At 56.3% G+C, this 19,821-nt stretch overlaps 1 protein-coding gene across 3 annotated transcripts in view; it reads right to left on the bottom strand.

Annotated features, from left to right (window-relative positions):
• Positions 1-206: 206 nt before the first annotated feature.
• FLT4 (fms related receptor tyrosine kinase 4) overlaps positions 207-19,821 on the bottom strand; it is a gene marked incomplete at its 5' end in the record, with an annotated part of 44,545 nt that continues 24,930 nt past the window's right edge. For 2 of the 3 annotated variants that reach the window (XM_081035726.1, XM_081035724.1), the window contains 15 exons: positions 208-2,089; positions 8,210-8,295; positions 9,373-9,487; positions 10,833-10,975; positions 11,384-11,489; positions 11,794-11,893; positions 12,906-13,017; positions 16,589-16,711; positions 17,074-17,168; positions 17,663-17,813; positions 17,934-18,022; positions 18,216-18,329; positions 18,670-18,774; positions 19,245-19,380; positions 19,657-19,763. In XM_081035726.1, the coding sequence (XP_080891852.1) occupies positions 1,891-2,089; positions 8,210-8,295; positions 9,373-9,487; positions 10,833-10,975; positions 11,384-11,489; positions 11,794-11,893; positions 12,906-13,017; positions 16,589-16,711; positions 17,074-17,168; positions 17,663-17,813; positions 17,934-18,022; positions 18,216-18,329; positions 18,670-18,774; positions 19,245-19,380; positions 19,657-19,763 (1,781 nt within the window). In that variant the 3' untranslated portion in view covers positions 208-1,890. Of the gene's footprint in view, positions 2,093-8,209; positions 8,296-9,372; positions 9,488-10,832; positions 10,976-11,383; positions 11,490-11,793; positions 11,894-12,905; positions 13,018-16,588; positions 16,712-17,073; positions 17,169-17,662; positions 17,814-17,933; positions 18,023-18,215; positions 18,330-18,669; positions 18,775-19,244; positions 19,381-19,656; positions 19,764-19,821 lie in introns of all 3 variants that reach the window. The other variant, XM_081035725.1, reaches the window with a different exon arrangement.

The raw sequence follows: 19,821 nt of genomic DNA on the forward strand, positions 1-19,821 counted from the left end.
CTGGGCACTTCCTGGTGTCCTGGTGCTTCCCCAGCATCCAGCGTCCTCTGCTGGTGGCTTTGGGGAGAGGGAGTCCAGGCTCAGGGGCCTCTCACACCCTTTTTTTGGTAAGTTGTCCAGTGGCCTCGTGGGGCTGATGATTGGGCAGGAGGAAGGTGAAAACAAATCTTTGCAGAGAGCTGGGACTTAAGAGAGAACCCATTCATTGTAACTCAAAGACTGGCATCAAATTTATTATTATCCTGTTAAATAGTTTAGATCTTTTCGGAGCACATGTTTACAAGGGCTTTCTTTAGGTTTCCTTCCCAGTACATTTCTATGTGTGCAGTTGTGACAAAACGGGAGGTGACAGACAACTGGTGCGCACCTGGGGAGAGGCCTGGGGGCCAGGCCTGGTACCACCATCACACGTGTGGCTCCTCTAACAGCCTCTGGACCCCTCCACCAGTAAACCTGAGACCCAAGTCTCACAGTCAGGTGACTCCAAAGGAGCAGGTCCTGGGGACAGCGAGGATCAGTCACAGGTGCACTGGACATAAACTCAAGGACAATACACAAGGGGGGGTGTCTGTGGGCAAGCCCCTGCTCGCTGCACGGCCGCCTGTCCTGCAAGCGTCTTGTGGGGTGGGGGTGGGGTGTCAATCTCTGTGCTGCTAACCGGGAAGAGGGTCTTCCTTCTGCCGGGGTGAGGGTGGCTGGGCAGTGTGAGCTGGGAGGGGGTGCTGAGCAGACTGGCTTCAATCTCCAGAGCGTCCTGGGCTGCTCTCCTGTGAGGGCAGAGGCTTGAAATGCCAGGTCACCAATCTCACGCCAGGGGGCAGAAGATGGGTCCCCCTGAAGCCACGAGAACGGCTTCTGCCTCATGGCATGGAGCAATGCTGGGTGGGTCTTCTGGGCCCACCCTGAAGCCTTCCTGGGTGGAATCCATGGTGTTCACCCCTCATAAGGATGTTCACAGTGTGGGATGTGCCTTGGGTGGCAGACCCAAGCCCCAGAGGGAAGAACCAAGAGTGTCTCGAATGGGGCTGCTCTAGACCAGCAGCTGTCCCTTCCAACTCCAGACCAGGCGAAGTGGCTGGGGCCAAGTCTGCGTCTGCTATTATGGCACCAACTGCAGGTCAGGGGCAAGAATCACCGAGATTCAGAAAGCCCTTCCCTGGGCTCCCTTCAGACTGAAGTTCTGGAAAGTAAATTCACAGCAGCTCAAACAGTCTCTGAAGTTCTAATGAAAAACATCTGTAGCAGCGTTCTCACAGTCAGGGGAAGGCAGTTGTCACTGGCAGCGCTGCAGGGACACTGCCCCCAGACGGCTGTTTGGCTGGGCTCAGGGAAGGGCTCCCCCACCCCTCCCATCCCTCATTTGTACTTTGAGACAGGGAGATGGCGCATTCTCTTCAGCCCTGGAGAGGCAAGTGAAGGCCTCCCCAAGGGAAGGAAGGGCTGCGTGGAGGGGACAGTGTTTGGGGAAGGGGCTGGGAGGCTGCAGCCCAAGTCTGGATCCATCTCGATCACATGTGACTGTCAAGAAACAGGGGTCCTGCCACCACCCACCATGGTGAGCGCAGGCCAGAGGGACGTTCCTGTGGGAGCGCCTGGCCCAGCATGGGCTCTGGACACACGGCACTAAACGGAATGTGATCTGAAAGGAGAAGGGCCCTGGGGGTCTGTGGGCAGCCCTGGGCAGGCGTGGTGACAGTGTCCAGGGAGCCCTGGAGCCTGGGTTTTGCTCTGCGTAGCTCGGAAGGGTGTAGACAGGAATGAGGAAACACCTCCCAGCTGAACCAAAGAAGATGAGTTCCCAGCCTGGGCCTCCAGACCTCTGCTCACCCCGCCAGCCACAGCCCCCCAACTGTGGGAGGCCAGGGCCCTATGGGCCCTGCCTGGGCCTCCCTAGTAGCTGTTGTCTTCAAAGAAGGGCGCTCGGGCCGATGGGGTGCAGTCGCCCTCCCCACGTGGTCCGGCCAGTTCCCCGTACTCGCTGTTGTAGAACACCTGGCCTCCCCGGGAGCCCCGGTCAGGCCGTCGCAGCCGCCCCTGGGGATCAGCATGCACCCTGGTCACGTCCACATTCCAGCTGGGTCCTTTACAGCTGCTGAGACAGAGAATGTGACGTCAGTAGGACGTGAGGAAAGGAGGGACGGGACCTGGGGCAGGTCTGATTGGAATCACCAAGGACACACCTGAGTGCAAAGCCAACAGCAACACACAGACTTCACTTAAATAGCAAACCAGGTTGATGTGATTGTTGGCAAACACTGGAATTCTCTCTGTCCCAAGCCTGGGTGTGGGACAATGGAAAATATTCAACTTCATGCCCCCAAATTTGCTTCTCGCCCAGTCTTGCCATCTCCGTAAATGACACCAGCGCTGACTCTGGTTCACACACCTGGCTGTCATCCTTACTTCCTCCCTGCCCCTCATCCCTCATGTCCAATCCATCTGGAAGTCCTGTCCGTCCTAACTTGAACTGGAATTCTGCCCATCTCATGTCCTGCCCTGTCTGGGGCAAGCAGCCACCATCATACTCTGCGCATCTCCTCCCAGCGCACAACCCCCCCCCTCCAGCCCACTCCTCAGAGATCCTTAAGGTTAGAAGATGCCCTTCTCCGCCCAACAGCCCTCCATGGCTTCCCATCACTCTCAGCGTGAAGTTCTCACCCTGGCCTGGCAGGCGCTGAATTCCAGCCCAGTCTCCCCCTCTGAGGGCCTTACGGTGCTCCCTCCTCAGCACTCATTCTTTCAGTGCTTTGAAAATGTGGCTTCATTGTTTTTGTTTTTGCTTTTCATGGTGCTAATGAAAAGCCAATCTGAACCCCCCCCCCCTTTTTTCCTTCGTGAGTTGATCTTCCTGCCTGAATTCCCAGAATGTTTACCTTTAAAGTCTAATACTTTGACTAAGATACACCTCAAAGTTTAGTGTCTGGGCCAGTGTTCTCAGATGTAGACTCAGGTCTTCTTTTATTTAGGAGAGTTATCTTGAATTACAAGTTTAAAACATCAGTTATGTTCCACCGTCAGCGTTTTCTTCCTCAGAGGCTCCAACCGTGTTTCTCCGAAATTAAGACCTAGCAGGCCCATTAGCTCTAATGGGTCTTTTGGAGCAAAAATTAATATAAGACCTGGTCTTATTTTACTATAATATAAGACCGGGTGTGGGGATAGAGCCAAGAGTGCAGTTTCCAGGCTCTGGGCCTCACATAGAAAGGTGCTCACTCGGGTAGTAAATGGCCATCAACTGTGATTGGCTGGCCATCAGCTGTGGCTAGTTGGCCGTCAGCTGTAACCAGTGAGCCATTGGCCACTAATATAACTGCTGTGGCTACGCTAGCAGAGAATGGTGGCTGAGCCAGCAAGCGCGGATTGCAGTTAGCACGGCGGATTGCAGCTAGTGAGGGGAGTCGGTCAGTTGGCAGAAAAGCGGACAGCAGGTCGCACGTCGTGCGAATCCAGCCTCCAGTGAGACTATAGTGGTGTGACTCCCCTACCTATGGCTCCGTGCGTGTTCCTTTTTGGCCTAGCCATGTCCTGTGTTCTTATGTGGGGAGCGGGAGCAGAGACCCCGCAGGCCACCCTGCATGACACCGGGTCTTTATAATATAATATAATACCGGGTCTTATGTTAATTTTTGCTCCAAAAGATGCATTAGAGCTGATGGTCCAGCTAGGTCTTATTTTCGAGGAAACACGGAATTTTATATTAGGTTGGTGCAAAAGTAATTGCAGTTTAAAAGGCTAAAAATAATTGCAAAAACTGCCACTACTTTTGCAGCAACCTAATACATACTGGACCTTTTCTACTCAACTTCTGTATCCCTTTCTTTTTTATACTTTTTATCTCTTTATTTATTTCTATTTTCTTGACTCTTCATCCCCATCTTCTGCCTCCATTGTAAGTCTGATCACATTTACTGTTTCTTAGGTACCCTGGTCTTCATATTTCAACTTCTTTCCTGAATTTAGTCAGTTTCCATTTGATATCTTCACACTGTCCATTTCTATTCTAAATTTTTGAATTTCTGATTCAAGGTGCAGCTGCTTATCTAATTATATGTTTAAATCATGTATCAATTTTTCTCTGCTTCATTGTTTTGTCTTTACATCCACCAAAAAGTTGTCATCTTAATTTTCTCTTTTGTTCTCTGTATGGATCATGCTTATATTTTTTCTGCTCATAATTGTTCATGTCAGGATTTCCCAGACCAGAAATAGCTGGTGACACTCTGGAAGGAACTAGGGATCTGTGGTGGCCTCCTAGTTTTCTTCATTAAGGAGTGTATATCAGACCCACATCTTTGGTGTCAACTTGAATCCCTTCAACTGTGTCCTTTCCAAAGGCTCCATTTATGTTCCACATCTCAGCGTATCACCACCGAGGACCAGCCAGTCAGTTAGCTGGGAGTGCTGGTGCCATGCTGACCTGCCACAAGCCCAGGGATTCCAGACCTTTCTTTCACCTACAGACATAGATGAAATGCCACACTGCAGGGTATGGGTTCTGGCATCCTGAGTGGCCACTGAAAGGGCCCGGTTGAGCAACCTGGAGGTGAGGACAACTTAACTCCCCCTGGGGTGAGTGCTGACCAGTGGTTAACAGCAGATGGAAAAGAACTGGGAAGATAAACACCCTCCTTCTCTCCTCACCCCTCAGGCCCCTCTGAGGCACATTCTGTGCTTGCACTTATTTGGAGAACATTCCATATGCCAAGTGAATGCACCTGACAAGTGACCACAAGTGACCTATTTGTGGCTCATCAAACATGTTTCCAAAAGATCGCGTGCACAGAATGTTGCCATTGCCGTGAGAAGTTTTTGTAATGATCGGCTCCCTGGGTGTGTGTCTGTCTTCTGGTCTTGGTACGATCTTGCTTACGTAGGATTCTCATCACCTGCCACTTTCTTCTTCCTTCACCAGCAAGCATCTGAGGTTACACTCCCTTCCTGCTCACTACCCTTCAGAAGCAATGCCTTCCCAAGATAGTGGCCCCTGTGTCCCAGACTGGCCCTAGGAGCCCTGCTTTTCCCACCAGGTCTCAGCCCCTCATTAGCTCCCCGGTCTGGAGCCACTATCCTAAGGACCTCGTCACAGTCCCCCTCCCGGGGCAGACCCCGTCTGACTCTCCTCCCGCATGGCTCAGGCTTGGCTCTGCTGCTCCTGGTGCTGAGTTCCATCCACACATAAACCGGAGTCTCTCTCCTGGTGAGTCACAGGCACAGGCTCTGAGGGGCCTTATTCCATGTGTTATTTTTAGGAAGCTGTGCGGAGATTTGAATTTAAGTAGTTATCATACCCTGGGTTACCCTGTTACTGAATTACCGTGTTTCCCTGAAAATAAGACCTAGCCAGACCATCAGCTCTAATGCGTCTTTTGGAGCAAAAATTAATATAAGACTGGTAGTATATTACATTATATATTATATTATATTTATTATATTACATTACATTACATTATGTTATATTATATTATATTATATTACATTATATTCCTGGTCTTATAGTAAAATAAGACCAGGTCTTATATTAATTTTTGCTCCAAAAGATGCACTGGAGGGCCGGTCCAGTGGCTCAGGCGGTTAGAGCTCCGTGCTCCTAACTCCGAAGGCTGCCGGTTCGATTCCCACATGGGCCAGTGGGCTCTCAACCACAAGGTTGCCAGTTTAATTCCTCGAGTCCCACAAGGGATGGTTGGCAGTGCCCCCTGCAACTAAGATCGAACACGGTACCTTGAGCTGAGCTGCCACTGAGCTCCTGGATGGCTCAGTTGGTTGGAGTGCATCCTCTCAACCACAAGTTTGCTGGTTCGACTCCCTCAAGGGATGGTGGGCTGCGCCCCCTGCAACTAGCAACAGCAACTGGACCGGGAGCTGAGCTGCGCCCTCCACAACTAAGACTGAAAGGACAACATCTAGAAGCTGAACGGCACCCTCCACAAGTAAGATTGAAAGGACAACAACTTGACTTGGAAAAAAGTCCTGGAAGTACACACTGTTCCCCCAATAAAGTCCTGTTTAAAAAAAAAAAGATGCATTAGAGCTGATGGTCTGGCTAGGTCTTATTTTCGGGGAAACATGGCACTCTTTTTGAGAGATAAAATACTGTTTGGTAAAGAAACATCAGCCAAAAACTATTTCTGTCAATGCAATTAGCATTAATTTTCCAGAAACAGGTCACTAATAAAGGTCACCTGATAATCAATAAAAGCAAAAGAGGACGCCCAAATGCCCCATACAGCCTGGGCATGTGACCCCACAAACGCCCCATATAGCCTGGGCATGTGACCCCACAAACGGCCCATACAGCCTGAGCATGTGACCCCACAAACGCCCCATACAGCCTGGGCGTGTGACCCCACAAACGCCGCATACAGCCTGGGCGTGTGACCCCACAAACGCCGCATACAGCCTGGGCGTGTGACCCCCCAACCCCCCCTACAGCCTGGGCGTGTGACCCCCCAACCCCCCCTACAGCCTGGCCGTATGACCCCACAAATGCCAGTGTTCACAGTCATGCAATCTCACCCTTTATAGGCTGTTGGGAAAATAACCGATAATTGGTGTTGACCCCAAGGATAAATGTACCTGTTGAGAAGGGTTCCTGGTGGCTAACTGGACTCAAATTTATAAGCAGAGCCTAGCAGCCATTGCTACACAAGGGCCTCTCATACAAGCTGCACTTCAGGGAGAAGCCTGCCTGCTGTGTGTGCCTGCCATCCAGCCCTTCCAAAGGAGTTCCTGAAATCCTATTTTAACCAAAAGGACTGAGGCTTTCCCTGTCCAATTAGAGTTGTGCAGCTATATCCTCATAAGTATCATCACCAACCAATCAGAGAGGCTCAATTTTGACTGATCAGGACAGTGTTTTCTGGACCAATCAATCTGTGAGGATTTGGAGTCCTCAATAAGGGACCAAGGACAGGGACTTCTCTCTATGTAAGTCAGCTCCCCTCTGGCTCAATGACCACACTTTCCCTTTCCACTAAAGACTGCAGACTGTGGTTCCCTGGCCGGAGCTGAGCCTCAGAGATGTCTCAGTAGTCCAGAGCGGAGCGGACTAGCTGGAAAGGGGCTTCGCACCCAGGGCTGCCTCATGGCCAAGGTCACCAGCCATTATCATTCGTGTCCCACAGCCACACTGTATTGTAATTGAGCTGCAACAATATTGAACTGCCTCACAGCCCCGCTCTTCTGCAGCTGCGCTGTATCACAATTGAGCTATTTGCACTCAACGAATAAAATTTCCTTCTTCACTGCACCCCACATTGGGGATTCCTGTTGCTGTTGAATTGGTGCCAACCACCATCGTTTGACATTGGTTAAGTTGGAAAGGTCATAAATACACCTATCAGAGAGGTGAGAAAAGACATCAATTATCCTTATGTGACACAAATAAATACTTGTTGTTTAGGGCAAAATGTTCAGTGACGACATATAAATTGATTGCAAAACAGCATAGGCAGAAGCCAAGCAAGATTGGCTTTGGGCTACTGTGTCAGGCGACTCAAAAAGGGGCTCCTGGCAAAGATGCAGATGTCAAAGGTGGGAGTGAGCGGTCTGAAGAAAGCAGAAAAGAGCCCTGTTTCATACAACATTGTAGGTCCTGTCATTTAAACAGTTATGTGCAACTCAATTAATAAAGTGAATCGGTAGATATTTATCTATAGCTATCCATCTATAGTTTAAATATTCATGGTTTTTTTGGGGGGCGTGACTATTTTCTTGGGCCAACGGTGGTCACTGATCCAGGTCACCCACTATATAGGCACACGAATGAGAATTTCTCTGTAACTGTATTCTTATCACATGACACTAGCCAGCTCCAGGTCATGTGATCTGTCTGGCTCCTGAGACCACTGGGCTAAGTTCTGGGGGCCCCGGGGATGGTGGTGGCCCTCCCTGGGTGGGGGAGGGTTGTGTATGTGCACTCCACATGGTCAATCATATACTTTACAAACAGGTGGTGTCTGAGTATCTGTCAAATGGAAGGGAGGTATGGGGACCAGAACCAGGTGTGCTGGGTCAGGGAGGTGATGGAGGAGGGGGCTCCTTTGGGAAGGCTGGTAGCCAAAGGCCTGGAGTTCCAGAGTGGCTTGCCTTTAACACAGGAAAAAGCAATAGGGAGCCATGAAAAATTTCAAGTAAGAATGACAGGCACGCGCAGGCCTAGCCTACCTCCCCAGACCCCTTGCAGGGGAGAAAGCTCAGGAAGCCCTACCTGAGCCCGCCTTCTTGTCTGTGCCTGCTCTCCAGCCGCTCAAACTCCTCGGAGGCCAGCACCATTCCACTGTCTGTCTGGTTATCCTGTGTGGAGAGAATAGGACAAGGCTGTGGGCCCCTCAAGGCCGGGCTGCAGGCAGCTGCCCCCAGGCAGCATGGGGCCATGTGGGCCTGTACTGCTGCCGACCTGACACCTGTTCTGTGGAAAGTGAGCAGGAAATGGGCATCTGTTCCCTCACTGGAGCGTGCAGGTGAGGGTCACATGCCCTGGCACAGAGGGAGAAACTGAGGCCTGCACCTGGCCCATGCTCAGGAATCAGGCACGCTGGGGGGCCTACAAGGTGGCCGTGGACGTGCTCAGGGAACAGGCAGAGCAGGCACACCCCAAGGGACAGGGAAAGTGTTGAAAGAATCTGGCAGCTCCTTGTGTAGGAAAATGATCCTCATGCAGACACATCCCAGGCTTAGAGGGCCTTGTCACCCTTCAATCATGTGTGACTTGGCATGGTTTTCATTCTGAATTACATGGAGGACAACTGCATTCTTCTCAGAGCTGAGGGTCCCTTGGGACGTGAGTGGGGTGTGTATGGCTCTAGCCCAGCCGTCCCAGGCCAGTGCTCACTGAGCAGGCCCCTGTGAAGGAGTCTGGGACGGGGGTGGGGGGGGGGGGTCCTGGCTGTGTCCATTGGAACTCAAGGTGCAGCCTGTGCTTTTACCAAATGGACACCCTGGCTCCAGCCGCACGGAGCTGTGAAAGCTGCACTGCCCTTGACTGCATCTGAGGACACAGGTGGTTTTCCTGTGCCCTGTACCCCAGCATCCACCTCCAGTGACACTGTCCCCTTTCTGCCGGCCATGAGGCTTGGTGGTCACCAAAGGGTAACTCTACAAGAGCCACCTGGAAGGAGGAGGCGTCTTTTCATTGAGGTTTCTACCCTGCTGGGAGAGAGGGCTGGGACTGATGAGTAAGGAGGGCATGGCCAAAGCTGTTAAAAAGACTCTGGCATCACATACTGAGGTACAACCGGGACATTTCAAGGGACAGTCAACATCCTTTTCTGAGCTGATTTCTGCCGCTTGCCTCAGGAGTTCTTGACATGCGCCTGTCTGCAGGCAGAGCCCAGAGACCACGATCTGGGGTGCACAGCCTCTCCCACTTACCCCAGAGGACTTGTAGGTCGTTGTGGTCATGGGAAATTCTTCGAATGTTTTCATCCTGGAGGAACCCTGGGTCTCTCTGGCCAGATACCCGGGAAAGGACACACAATTGTAATATCTGTGGGGGAAAACAGAGGGTGCTGAAGAAACCCACCTCAGCAGCCCTCCTGAAAGCTCTGGCCACCTTTCCCCCCAACTCCGTCACCCTCTTGGGAAGGACCCCACTCCAGGGGCTGGAGTGCTGCTCCAGGTTCCTCCCTGGGTGCCCCCATACTTAGCAACCCCTTGCTGAGCCACTTCTCCTCTCCTGCTAGGGAGGGTGCAGAAGGGAAGGGAGCGCACCCAGCCAGGTGAGGAGAGAGACCGGTGAGGCCTTCGCCCTAGGAGGAGAGGCCCTGTGCAAGGCAGGCAGTTCTACCTCCAGGCCTGCGTGCGTGCATGCGAGCGTGTGTATGTGTATGTGTATTTGTGTGCATGTGTGTGTGCTATGTGTACGTGCACGCATGTGTGTTGTGTGCATGTGTATTATGTATGTATGTGTGTGTGAGTAAATGTATATGTGTGTGTCTGTGTATGTGTATGTGCATATGTGCACCTGTGTATGTGGGCGCTATGTGTATACACGTGTGCATGTGTGCATGTGTGTATGTGTTTGTGCATGTGTATATATGCATATGTGTATGTGTGTGCTGTGTATGTATATGTGTGCATTTTCACGTGTATGTGTGTGTGCATGTGCATGTGTGTATGCGCTGTGCGTATGTGTCGATGTACACACGTGTGTGCACGTGTATTGTGTGTGTATACGTGTATGTGTTGTGTGTGTGTGTGTGCACACACATATATGTACGTGCCTGTTGAAAGGTTGGTGGGAAGAGCCTGGCAAGAGCCAGCTGGTCGTTCCTGTCCCCAGGCCTGGCCCTGTTCTGCATTGGGGCAAATGGGCAGGTGTCTCAGTGCCTTCCTCTCAGTGACACCAGTGAGAATGTGGAGTGTAAACAGCCATCACAAGAGACCTCTGATGCAGCTACGTTCTCAATCCTGGATTCCGGTTAGTGGGTGGCTTGCCCTGCTCCCAGGGTCCCTTGGGACTCATTCCCCCTCCCTTTTCTTTCCCTGCAATGTGGAACTGGCCTGGGCACTGTACCCCAGATGGGCACTCCTTCAAAATTGGAAAGAGAGTCTGGGAGGGGGTGGAAGGATGCTGGAGGGCAGAGAGAAGGAGCCAGGAGGCACAGTGAGAAGCAAATCCACAAGGCCATGTGGCCCTGCAGCTCCCTAAGCCTGCCCAGGAGAGCGTCAGTGACAGCAGCACTGCCCTCTAGGATCACTTGACTCTTTGAGTTGGCGAACAGTGTTCTCCCAAGTCCTTGCAGTTTGCTTTCTCCTTGATGACTGACGAGAATAACTGTTTTCTCCTTGCCTGCCTCGGGGAACCCCGGGACCCAAGGAGGGCCGCTGACCTGGCGGCCAGGCTGTGCAGGCTCCGTGCGCTGCTCTCCTCGGGGGCATCGACCTCGGGGACATGGAGGGCCACGGTGGACGCCTGCAGGAAGCTGCCCTCCTCCAAGCTTGAGCTGCAGGGCACCAAGCAGTCCTCCTCCCCCTGGTGGCAGGAATGGGAGAGGCGGCCAGGATCAGAGCCTCCCCCGCCCCTTTCAGCCCCACCCCTGCACTGGAGACTGCTGAGGTTCCTGACCTAAGAAGTTCTGGGCTCTGAAGGCCCCAGAGGAGGCTGCAGGCAGGAGCACCTTCTTAACAGCCTCTTCTTGAGGCAGAACTGGATGCCAAGTGCCCGTCTCCAGCCCCTGAGGCTGGGCAGCATGTCCCATGGGGACAGACACACAAGGTGAAGGCAGGGCTGGGCAGGTGGAAGTGTGGAGAGGGGGGTGGAGGGACATGCCACCCTTCAGTCGGGAGATGGGGGCTCCTGGTGGGCCAAGATGGGCTCTGACCATCCACATGATGGCGCCAGGGTGGGGGCCAGAGCTTGCTGCAGCCAAGAGGGGCTTACCTGCTGCCCCCCGCCCTGGAGCAGGTTGCCCAGGATGTCCACGAGCTCTGAGAATGCAGGCCTCTCCTTGGGGTCTCCGGACCAGCAGCTCAGCATGAGGCGGCGTCTGCAGCAAAGTGGCTGGACTGAGGTCAGAGGGCCGCACCCTGCACCCGCAGGCCCAGCCCCGAACCTCTGTCCTCACGCCCACCTGCCCGCACCCCCAGGGCTCAGGCACTGGTGTCCCTCCTGCCTGGCAGAGGAGAGGGGTAGAGTGAGAGAATATGTCTGAAGGCATCCACCCCCAGCCGTGCCTGCACACCTCCTTACTCCCTCCTTCCTGCGCCGGCACACACCCTCTCATGCCCACACCGCTCCTAATGCCCACTTTTACTGTCCCCCAAAGCCTGCTTGGCCAGCAGGAGACTCACATGGCAGGAGTGGCCAGCTCTGGGGCCCTCATCCGGGTGCCCTCTTTCAGCCGCTGGCAGAACTCCTCATTGATCTGCACTCCAGGGTACGGGGAGGCCCCTGATGGCAGAAATGGGGTGGGTGGGTGAGGGGAGCACGTGATGCTCAGCGCAGCCTCCAAATCGCCTGTGCTGGCCCCATGGTAGGGTGCGGGTCCCACAGCTCCTGGCAGGACCTGCAAGGGGCTCCCTCCCCCAGTGCCAGTGCTTCATTTGGTTTAAAGAGGATGGTGACACCAGCTACTAGGCTTGCCGTTACTTGTTAGAGGCATATTAGTGAAAATAGGTTCCCGAATCATCAGGGTCCTAAGGGCCTTTTCGTCTTCCTCTGCCCTTCAGCAACTACCCTCTTAAAACGAGAGTCAGACAGTTCCCGCCCTCTCTCAGATCCCTGCGTGGCTCCCATTAGATTCCAGGTCGTCACCCCACGCGGTGTGGCCATCTCTGCCACCTCTCTTGCGTCTCCTGACTCCAGCCCTACCGAGCCTGCCCACCTCCAGCACGTGGGGACCCTGGGTCTGTCCTCCCAGGCCCACCTGCTCACCCCACCCCTTCACCAGCTGGGCCACGCCCAGCCCACCAGGCCCCTCCAGCTCACACTACGACCCTCCTCACTTTAGCAATAGCGCTCATCACAGTGGCCACTGTCCCCTTCCCACTTGTTTACTGCCTTGCCCCTCCCTAGCGTATGTGCTTCATCTTGGTCCCAGTGGGGCCCAGGTTCCCACTTGGGGCTCGTAGAAATGGGGTCCTGGAGTGAGCACTCAGCTCCCTGCGGTCTGCTCCCAGCCCTTGAAGAAGGAGCAGCATCCCCACAGAGGTGAGGAGGGCCTGGGACCTGCCGAGTGAACATGGGCTCTGTCTTGGCACAGGCTGGAACATGCCACCCCGCCAGGGTGTCCCGTGTTGGGGGGGTAGGAAGGGGACTCTCGAACCACCCGCCTCAGAAGGGCCTAGGCTGCTTGCTCCAGGGCACACCTCTGGGCCACCCCGCCCCTGGCACCACAGGGGCTGGTAGTGCAACCTGCAGCCTGTAACTGTGTCTGTGCCTCTCCTGCCCTCCCTGCACTCACCCAGGGAGAAGATCTCCCAGAGCAGCACCCCAAAGGACCACACATCGCTCTGCGTCGTGTACACCTTGTCAAAGATGCTTTCAGGCGCCATCCACTTCAGGGGCAGCCGGGCCTGCAGGAGGCAAAGTAAGTGTGTCCCCTCGGGGAGGGAAAAAAGGGAGGAGGTGAAACCCCAGGAGGCCGCCCTCCAGTCCCTAGTTTCCCCAGGACACTGGGGCCAGCAACCAGGAAGGGGCCTGTAAAATTCAGGTGGCTCCTGTAATTTGCCCACCTCCCACCCCCAGGTGCCTGTCACCTCCTTGGCGGCTTGTTCCCTGATGCTGGCCTGGGTCCCTGTGGCCCTCTCTGCTCCTGCTCTTTCTATGGAGGATCCAGGTCCCTGCAGGCCCTCCTCCTCCCACCTCATCTACTCACTTGGTCCCCACACTGAAAGCTTGATGGCACTCCTGACCCCTTCTCCTGACCCCTTCGCCTGATGTGCTTCCCCATCATCCGTCTCTCCCACTGATGGCCTCCACCTGGGAGCCCTGAGCACCATGGCCTCTCCCTTCACACCAGCACCTCCACTCCTGCTTCCTCACAACCACAGAGGGGCCTTCTGGATGCACTCCTGCCCCTCACCTCCACACGCCCCACACACCTGCCCCTCACCTCCACACGCCCCACACACCTGCCCCTCACCTCCACACGCCCCACACACCTGCCCCTCACCTCCACACGCCCCACACACCTGCCCCTCACCTCCACACGCCCCACACACCTGCCCCTCACCTCCACACGCCCCACACACCTGCCCCTCACCTCCACACGCCCCACACACCTGCCCCTCACCTCCACACGCCCCACACACCTGCCCCTCACCTCCACACGCCCCACACACCTGCCCCTCACCTCCACACGCCCCACACACCTGCCCCTCACCTCCACACGCCCCACACACCTGCCCCTCACCTCCACACGCCCCACGCCCCTGCCCCTCACCTCCACACGCCCCACGCCCCTGCCCCTCACCTCCACACGCCCCACGCCCCTGCCCCTCACCTCCACACGCCCCACGCCCCTGCCCCTCACCTCCACACGCCCCACGCCCCTGCCCCTCACCTCCACACGCCCCACGCCCCTGCCCCTCACCTCCACACGCCCCACGCCCCTGCCCCTCACCTCCACACGCCCCACGCCCCTGCCCCTCACCTCCACACGCCCCACGCCCCTGCCCCTCACCTCCACACGCCCCACGCACCTGCCCCTCACCTCCACACGCCCCACGCCCCTGCCCCTCACCTCCACACGCCCCACGCCCCTGCCCCTCACCTCCACACGCCCCACACACCTGCCCCTCACCTTCACACGCCCCACACACCTGCCCCTCACCTTCACACGCCCCACACACCTGTCCTTCCCTCCACACCCCCACACACACCTGCCCCTTCCCTCCACACACTCCACACACCTGCCCCTCACCTCCACACGCCCCACACCCCTGCCCCTCACCTCCACACGCCCCACACCCCTGCCCCTCACCTCCACACGCCCCACACCCCTGCCCCTCACCTCCACACGCCCCACACACCTGCCCCTCACCTCCACACGCCCCACACCCCTGCCCCTCACCTCCACACGCCCCACACCCCTGCCCCTCACTTCCACACGCCCCACACACCTGCCCCTCACCTTCACACGCCCCACACACCTGCCGCTTATCTCCACACGCCCCACACACCTGCCGTCACCTCCAGACGCCCCACACACCTGCCCCTCACCTTCACACGCCCCACACACCTGCCCCTCACCTTCACACGCCCCACACACCTGCCCCTCATCTTCACACGCCCCACACACCTGCTCCTCACCTTCACACACCCCACACACCTGTCCTTCCCTCCACAGGCCCCACACACCTGTCCCTCACCTCCACACCCCCACACACACCTGCCCCTTCCCTCCAGACGCCCCACACACCTGCCCCTCACCTTCACATGCCCCACACACCTGCCCCTTCCCTCCACACGCCCCACACACCTGCTCCTCACCTTCACACGCCCCACAGACCTGCTTCTCACCTCCAGACGCCCCGCACACCTGCCGCTCACCTCCAGACGCCCCACACACCTGCCCCTCACCTTCACACGCCCCACACACCTGCCGCTTATCTCCAGACACCCCACACACCTGCCGTTACCTCCAGACGCCCCACACACCTGCCCCTCACCTCCATACTCCCCACACACCTGCCCCTCACCTCCAAACACCCCACATACCTACCCCTCACCTCCAGACGCCCCACACACCTACCCCTCATCTCCAGACGCCCCACACACCTACCCCTCACCTCCAGATGCCCCACACACCTACCCCTCATCTCCAGACGCCCCACACACCTGCCCCTCACCTCACCACGCCCCACACACCATCCCCTCCCCCTCCACACGCCCCACACACCTGCCCCTCACCTCCACACGCCCCACACACCTGCTCCTCACCTCCACACGCCCCACACACCTGTCCCTTCCCTCCACACGCCCCACACACCTGCCCCTCACCGTCACACGCCCCACACACCTGTCCCTTCCCTCCACACGCCCCACACACCTGCCCCTCACCTCACCACGCCCCACACACCATCCCCTCCCCCTCCACACGCCCCACACACCTGCCCCTCACCTCACCACGCCCCACACACCATCCCCTCCCCCTCCACATGCCCCCACGTATCTTGTGAGTTAGAGTGAAAGACAAAAGTCTTCTCCCTAGTGTCCTGTCACAGCCTGGACCCATCCTGGCCATTGCCTCCCTTCCTCTAGTCCTCTTCCTTCCTCTTTCAGGGCAAACCCTTAATCCGCTGTGGATGCTCATTCAAGTACCTGTCTGGCTGCCTCTGTGCGCCAAGACACACACTTCACCTAGCACCCATGGACTTTTGTGACCGCCCTACACCTGGCTGGTCCATTTCCAGGACGGACACTATGCAGGGTCCACCTCTTCATGTGCAGCCCCCACAGGGCAGGCATGGGAGTCAGTGTCCAACTAAGGAACCAAGACGTGGGCCAGAACAGCGTCAATCAGAGCACCGTGTTCCCTGCTCCTCAGCCCCTGTCCCCACTCCTCACACCCACTGAAAATGACTAACATTAAAAAGACTTAAAACCAAGTATTGGTGAAAATGTGCATGCAGCCTCTGAAACTCCTATCTTGCTGGTAAGAATGTAAAATGATTGAGTCACTTTGGAAAACAATTTGGCAGTTTCTTACAAATTTAAACATACTTAATCACATAACTCAGCAATCCTACTTCAAGGTTTTCACCAAAGAGAAATGAAAATGTATAAAACTTGAAAATGTATAAAACTTGAACATTTTAAAAATTTAATGCTTAGCTCTGGATATATTATTTGGAAAAACACAACATTCAATGAGCACTATATTGACATAATTTACTTCAATACCTAAAGCCCAAGCAATTATCACAGTCATTCACCTAACTAGAATATTCTTACCAGAACATTCCAACACTCTACAGTGGAGAAACCTGACAAACACCACTTCAACCAGGTGTGTGTGTGTGTGTGCGCGCGCGCGGGGGTATTTGGGTTCCTGCAGGTATTTTGGGTTCCCTCAGACTTTCCATGTTGCCGCTGGTGAGCACCCCACCTGCTCCTGGAAGGAGGCACGTAGCCTGTACTCACGCTGCCTTTGCGCACGTAGTCGGGGTCCTTATAGATGTCCCGGGCCAGGCCGAAGTCACAGATCTTCACCACGTCGCTTTCAGAGAGCAAAATGTTCCGAGCAGCCAGGTCTCTGTGGATGCACTGGGGGCCAGAGGAGGTGGAGAGGCAGTCAGGGCAGGCACCTAAGGTCACACCCACGCTGGGGCCCTGCTCTGCTCCTTCCAGCACAGATTTGTGCACCCCAGGGCTCTCCATAGAGTGGACTCATGGAGTTGTGGCAAAGGAGGCTGTAGGTGGGACAGACACTGAGGCCACGATCAGTTCTGCCACTGACTAGCTGGAAATCTTGGGAAGTCATTTCCAGGCTTTGGGCTGTTTCCTTCTCTGCCACGTGGGAGAGCTGTGCCTCCACCACAGGGTCACTGTAGGGTTAGCTAGAACTGTGCACCATGCCGGTGGGTCTGTGCCCTTCTCCACTCTGAAGGGCCTGCTGGTGCAGTCACCTTGCGGGAGGCCAGGAACTCCATCCCTCGGGCCACCTGGAAGCTGTAGCAGACCAAGTCTTCCATGGTCAGCGGACTCAGCCACAGGTCCTCAGCTGCACAAAGGAGCAAGGTAAGCTCGGGAGGGCTCCCCTCCATGACCCCCATCTTCCATGCTTTCCCAAAGGAAGGGTTTGTTCATCCAACCCTGGCTGCATCTCTCTTGGTGGGGCCCCTGAGGCCCCTGGCATTAGCTAACAAGCATGCGGTCCCCCTCTCCACCCTTCAGTGCCCACTCTCTGCAATACCCACTAAATACTTCCAGGTCAGTGAATACTGCTGCACCACTGGACCTTTGCAACTGCTATGTCTGCTCTCCCTCCCTGTCTGCAAGGCAAACTCTTACTTATCCAGTGATGCCCAAATCAAATGTCAAAAGTCTCTATGAAAACTGTCCCTGAGGTGTCCTCCCTTCCTAAGGCAGAACCCATTACTTGCTCTCCCATGTAACCCCCTCCACGAGAGCCAGGCTGGATTATCCCAGTCCCCTGACCATAAGGCATGATGGTGCCTGCCAGACACCCTGGGCAAGGGGAAGCCAGACTCTTACCTTCTTGGACCCGAGGGGCCCGCCCCGCCCCGCCCTTGCCCATCAGCAGCCATGTGAAGAGCGCCCTGTCGCTGCTCCCAGGCCTCCTCCTGTCGGCCTTGGCGCCCTCCACCATGGCGCGGAAGCGCCGTCGTTGTGCAGGGGATTTCTCCTGCGGATGCACAAAGCAGGTCCGAAGGGGAACCCGCCGCCCACGGCAGAGGCATTCCCCCAGCCCACTTTGGCGGCCAGCTCGTGGCAGAGCTCTGGCCCTGGCTGGGTGCCCACCTACCGCGTAGAGGCTGAAGGCCTCACGCTTGGCGCGCAAGAAGTTGGAGAGGTTGCCATACTTGCAGAACTCCACGATCACCATGAGGGGTCCTGGGGCGGGGCAGAAGCCGGGCGCTAAGTGACCAAGGACACGCAGGCGGACCGCCACCAAAGCAACGCCCCGCTCCCGCGTCACCCTGCGCCCCGGTCCGCCCCCGCCCTCTCCAAGGTCAGCCCACGCTTCGCACCCGCGACCAGTGCGCCCGAGAGCTTCTCCTCCCCCCGGGGCGCCCGAGCTCGGTACCGTTAGGCTTGGTGCACGCCCCTAGAAGGTTGACCACGTTGAGGTGGTTACCGATGTGGATTAGGATCTTGAGCTCCGACATCAGCGCGCGGTGCTCGCTAGCTGTGGCGCCCTCTAGAGGGGACAGAGGGGATGCACGTGCTGCCAGCCCAGCCCCGCGCCGGCCCCAATGCCTGCGCTTAGTTACCTAAGGCGCCGTCAGCGCTCCTGCCCGCGCTGGCGCAGGGTCCCCAGCACCACCCAGCCGCCCCTCTGAGGCAGGGGGTTCAGGTAGGATTGGGAAGGATTACTCAAACCTGAGCCCCGGGCCAGGCTCTGACTTCCATGAACTCCCTGTAGGACCTTGGGTGAAAGCCTGGCTCTGAGCCTCAGTTTCTCTCCTTTACCACAGCATCACCAGCCCACCCGGAGCCGCTGATTCTCACCAGCACAGCAGCCCCGTCTGCCCGCTGACCTTTCAGCATTTTCACGGCCACAGTGTCACAGCTGCTGCCCTTGTTGATTCCGAAAGCAGAGGCTTCCACCACCTTCCCGAAGGCCCCATGGCCCAGGACTCTCCCTGTGGGGGCAGGGAGCCGGTTCCAGGTGAGCTGCATGGAGGTGAGGGTGGAGAGAGATGGGCAGCAGGGGCAACCCGTGTGGAGGGCCAGGAAGGAAGGCCCAGGAGGGGGAGGAAGGTCGGGAGCCCCTCTGCCAAACAGGAAGAGCCTGGAGAGCTGAGCGGGCAAAGGGAGAGGAGAGGCAGACAGGAAGGCCTGCATCCTCTCCCAGCAGGTGTGGTAGGTCCACCCAGCTCAGAGCAGCAGGACATGGTGACCTCTGGGGCCTGGGAACTGGGAGCCCTGGCTGTGGTTCTGGGGATTCACTACCAGATGGTCAGATCAGGCCAGGTGAGGGCCAGGCAGGACTTTCTGGCATGAGTTCTGAAAATGGATGTATTTCAGGGCTCCAGCCCACTGGCCTCACAGCAGCTGGAACTGCCTCTGCCAGATAGGACAGGGGGTGGGGCAGACTAGGTGCTGGCCTCACCGAGGTGCAGCCGCTCCCGGGGGAACTCCCACTGGCTGGCATCATAGGACAGGTATTCACACTGCTCCTCCAGAGGCACCTCCCCGGGGTCCATGATAATGGACAGGTAGCCGGTCTTGATGTCTGCATGGGCTGGCTGGAGGTGGGGGTGGAGACAGCTCACTGGGTAAGCCGTGCTGCTGTGGCCTGGGTAAAACTTTGCCCAGGACAGATGGGATCTCCTCAGGGCTCTCAATCAAGGAGGGGACAGTGGGAACCTCTGGTTGCGTAAGAGCCCAGCATGGAGGAGTCAGGGAGACTTCCAGGGAGAAGGTGCTTCCAGGTGAGCCAGGACAGGGACCTTATTCCTTATCTTACAGGCTGGCCAGGGTGAAGAAAAACCTCATGAGGAGCTGGGGAGAGCAGCACTCACCCTCCTCATGTTACAGAAGATAAGGAGGAGCAGCAACCAGAAGAAGACCGCGATGACCCCGGTGCCGACGAGGATTATGATCTCCATGCTGCCTTTATCCTGGGAGCCTGCGTGGGCGGAAAGGCAAGTGTGAGTGCGTGCGTGCATGCGTGTGTGTGTGTAGGG

This window comes from Rhinolophus hipposideros (assembly GCF_964194185.1).
Source record: "Rhinolophus hipposideros genome assembly, chromosome: 23".
Lineage (NCBI taxonomy): Eukaryota > Metazoa > Chordata > Mammalia > Chiroptera > Rhinolophidae > Rhinolophus > Rhinolophus hipposideros.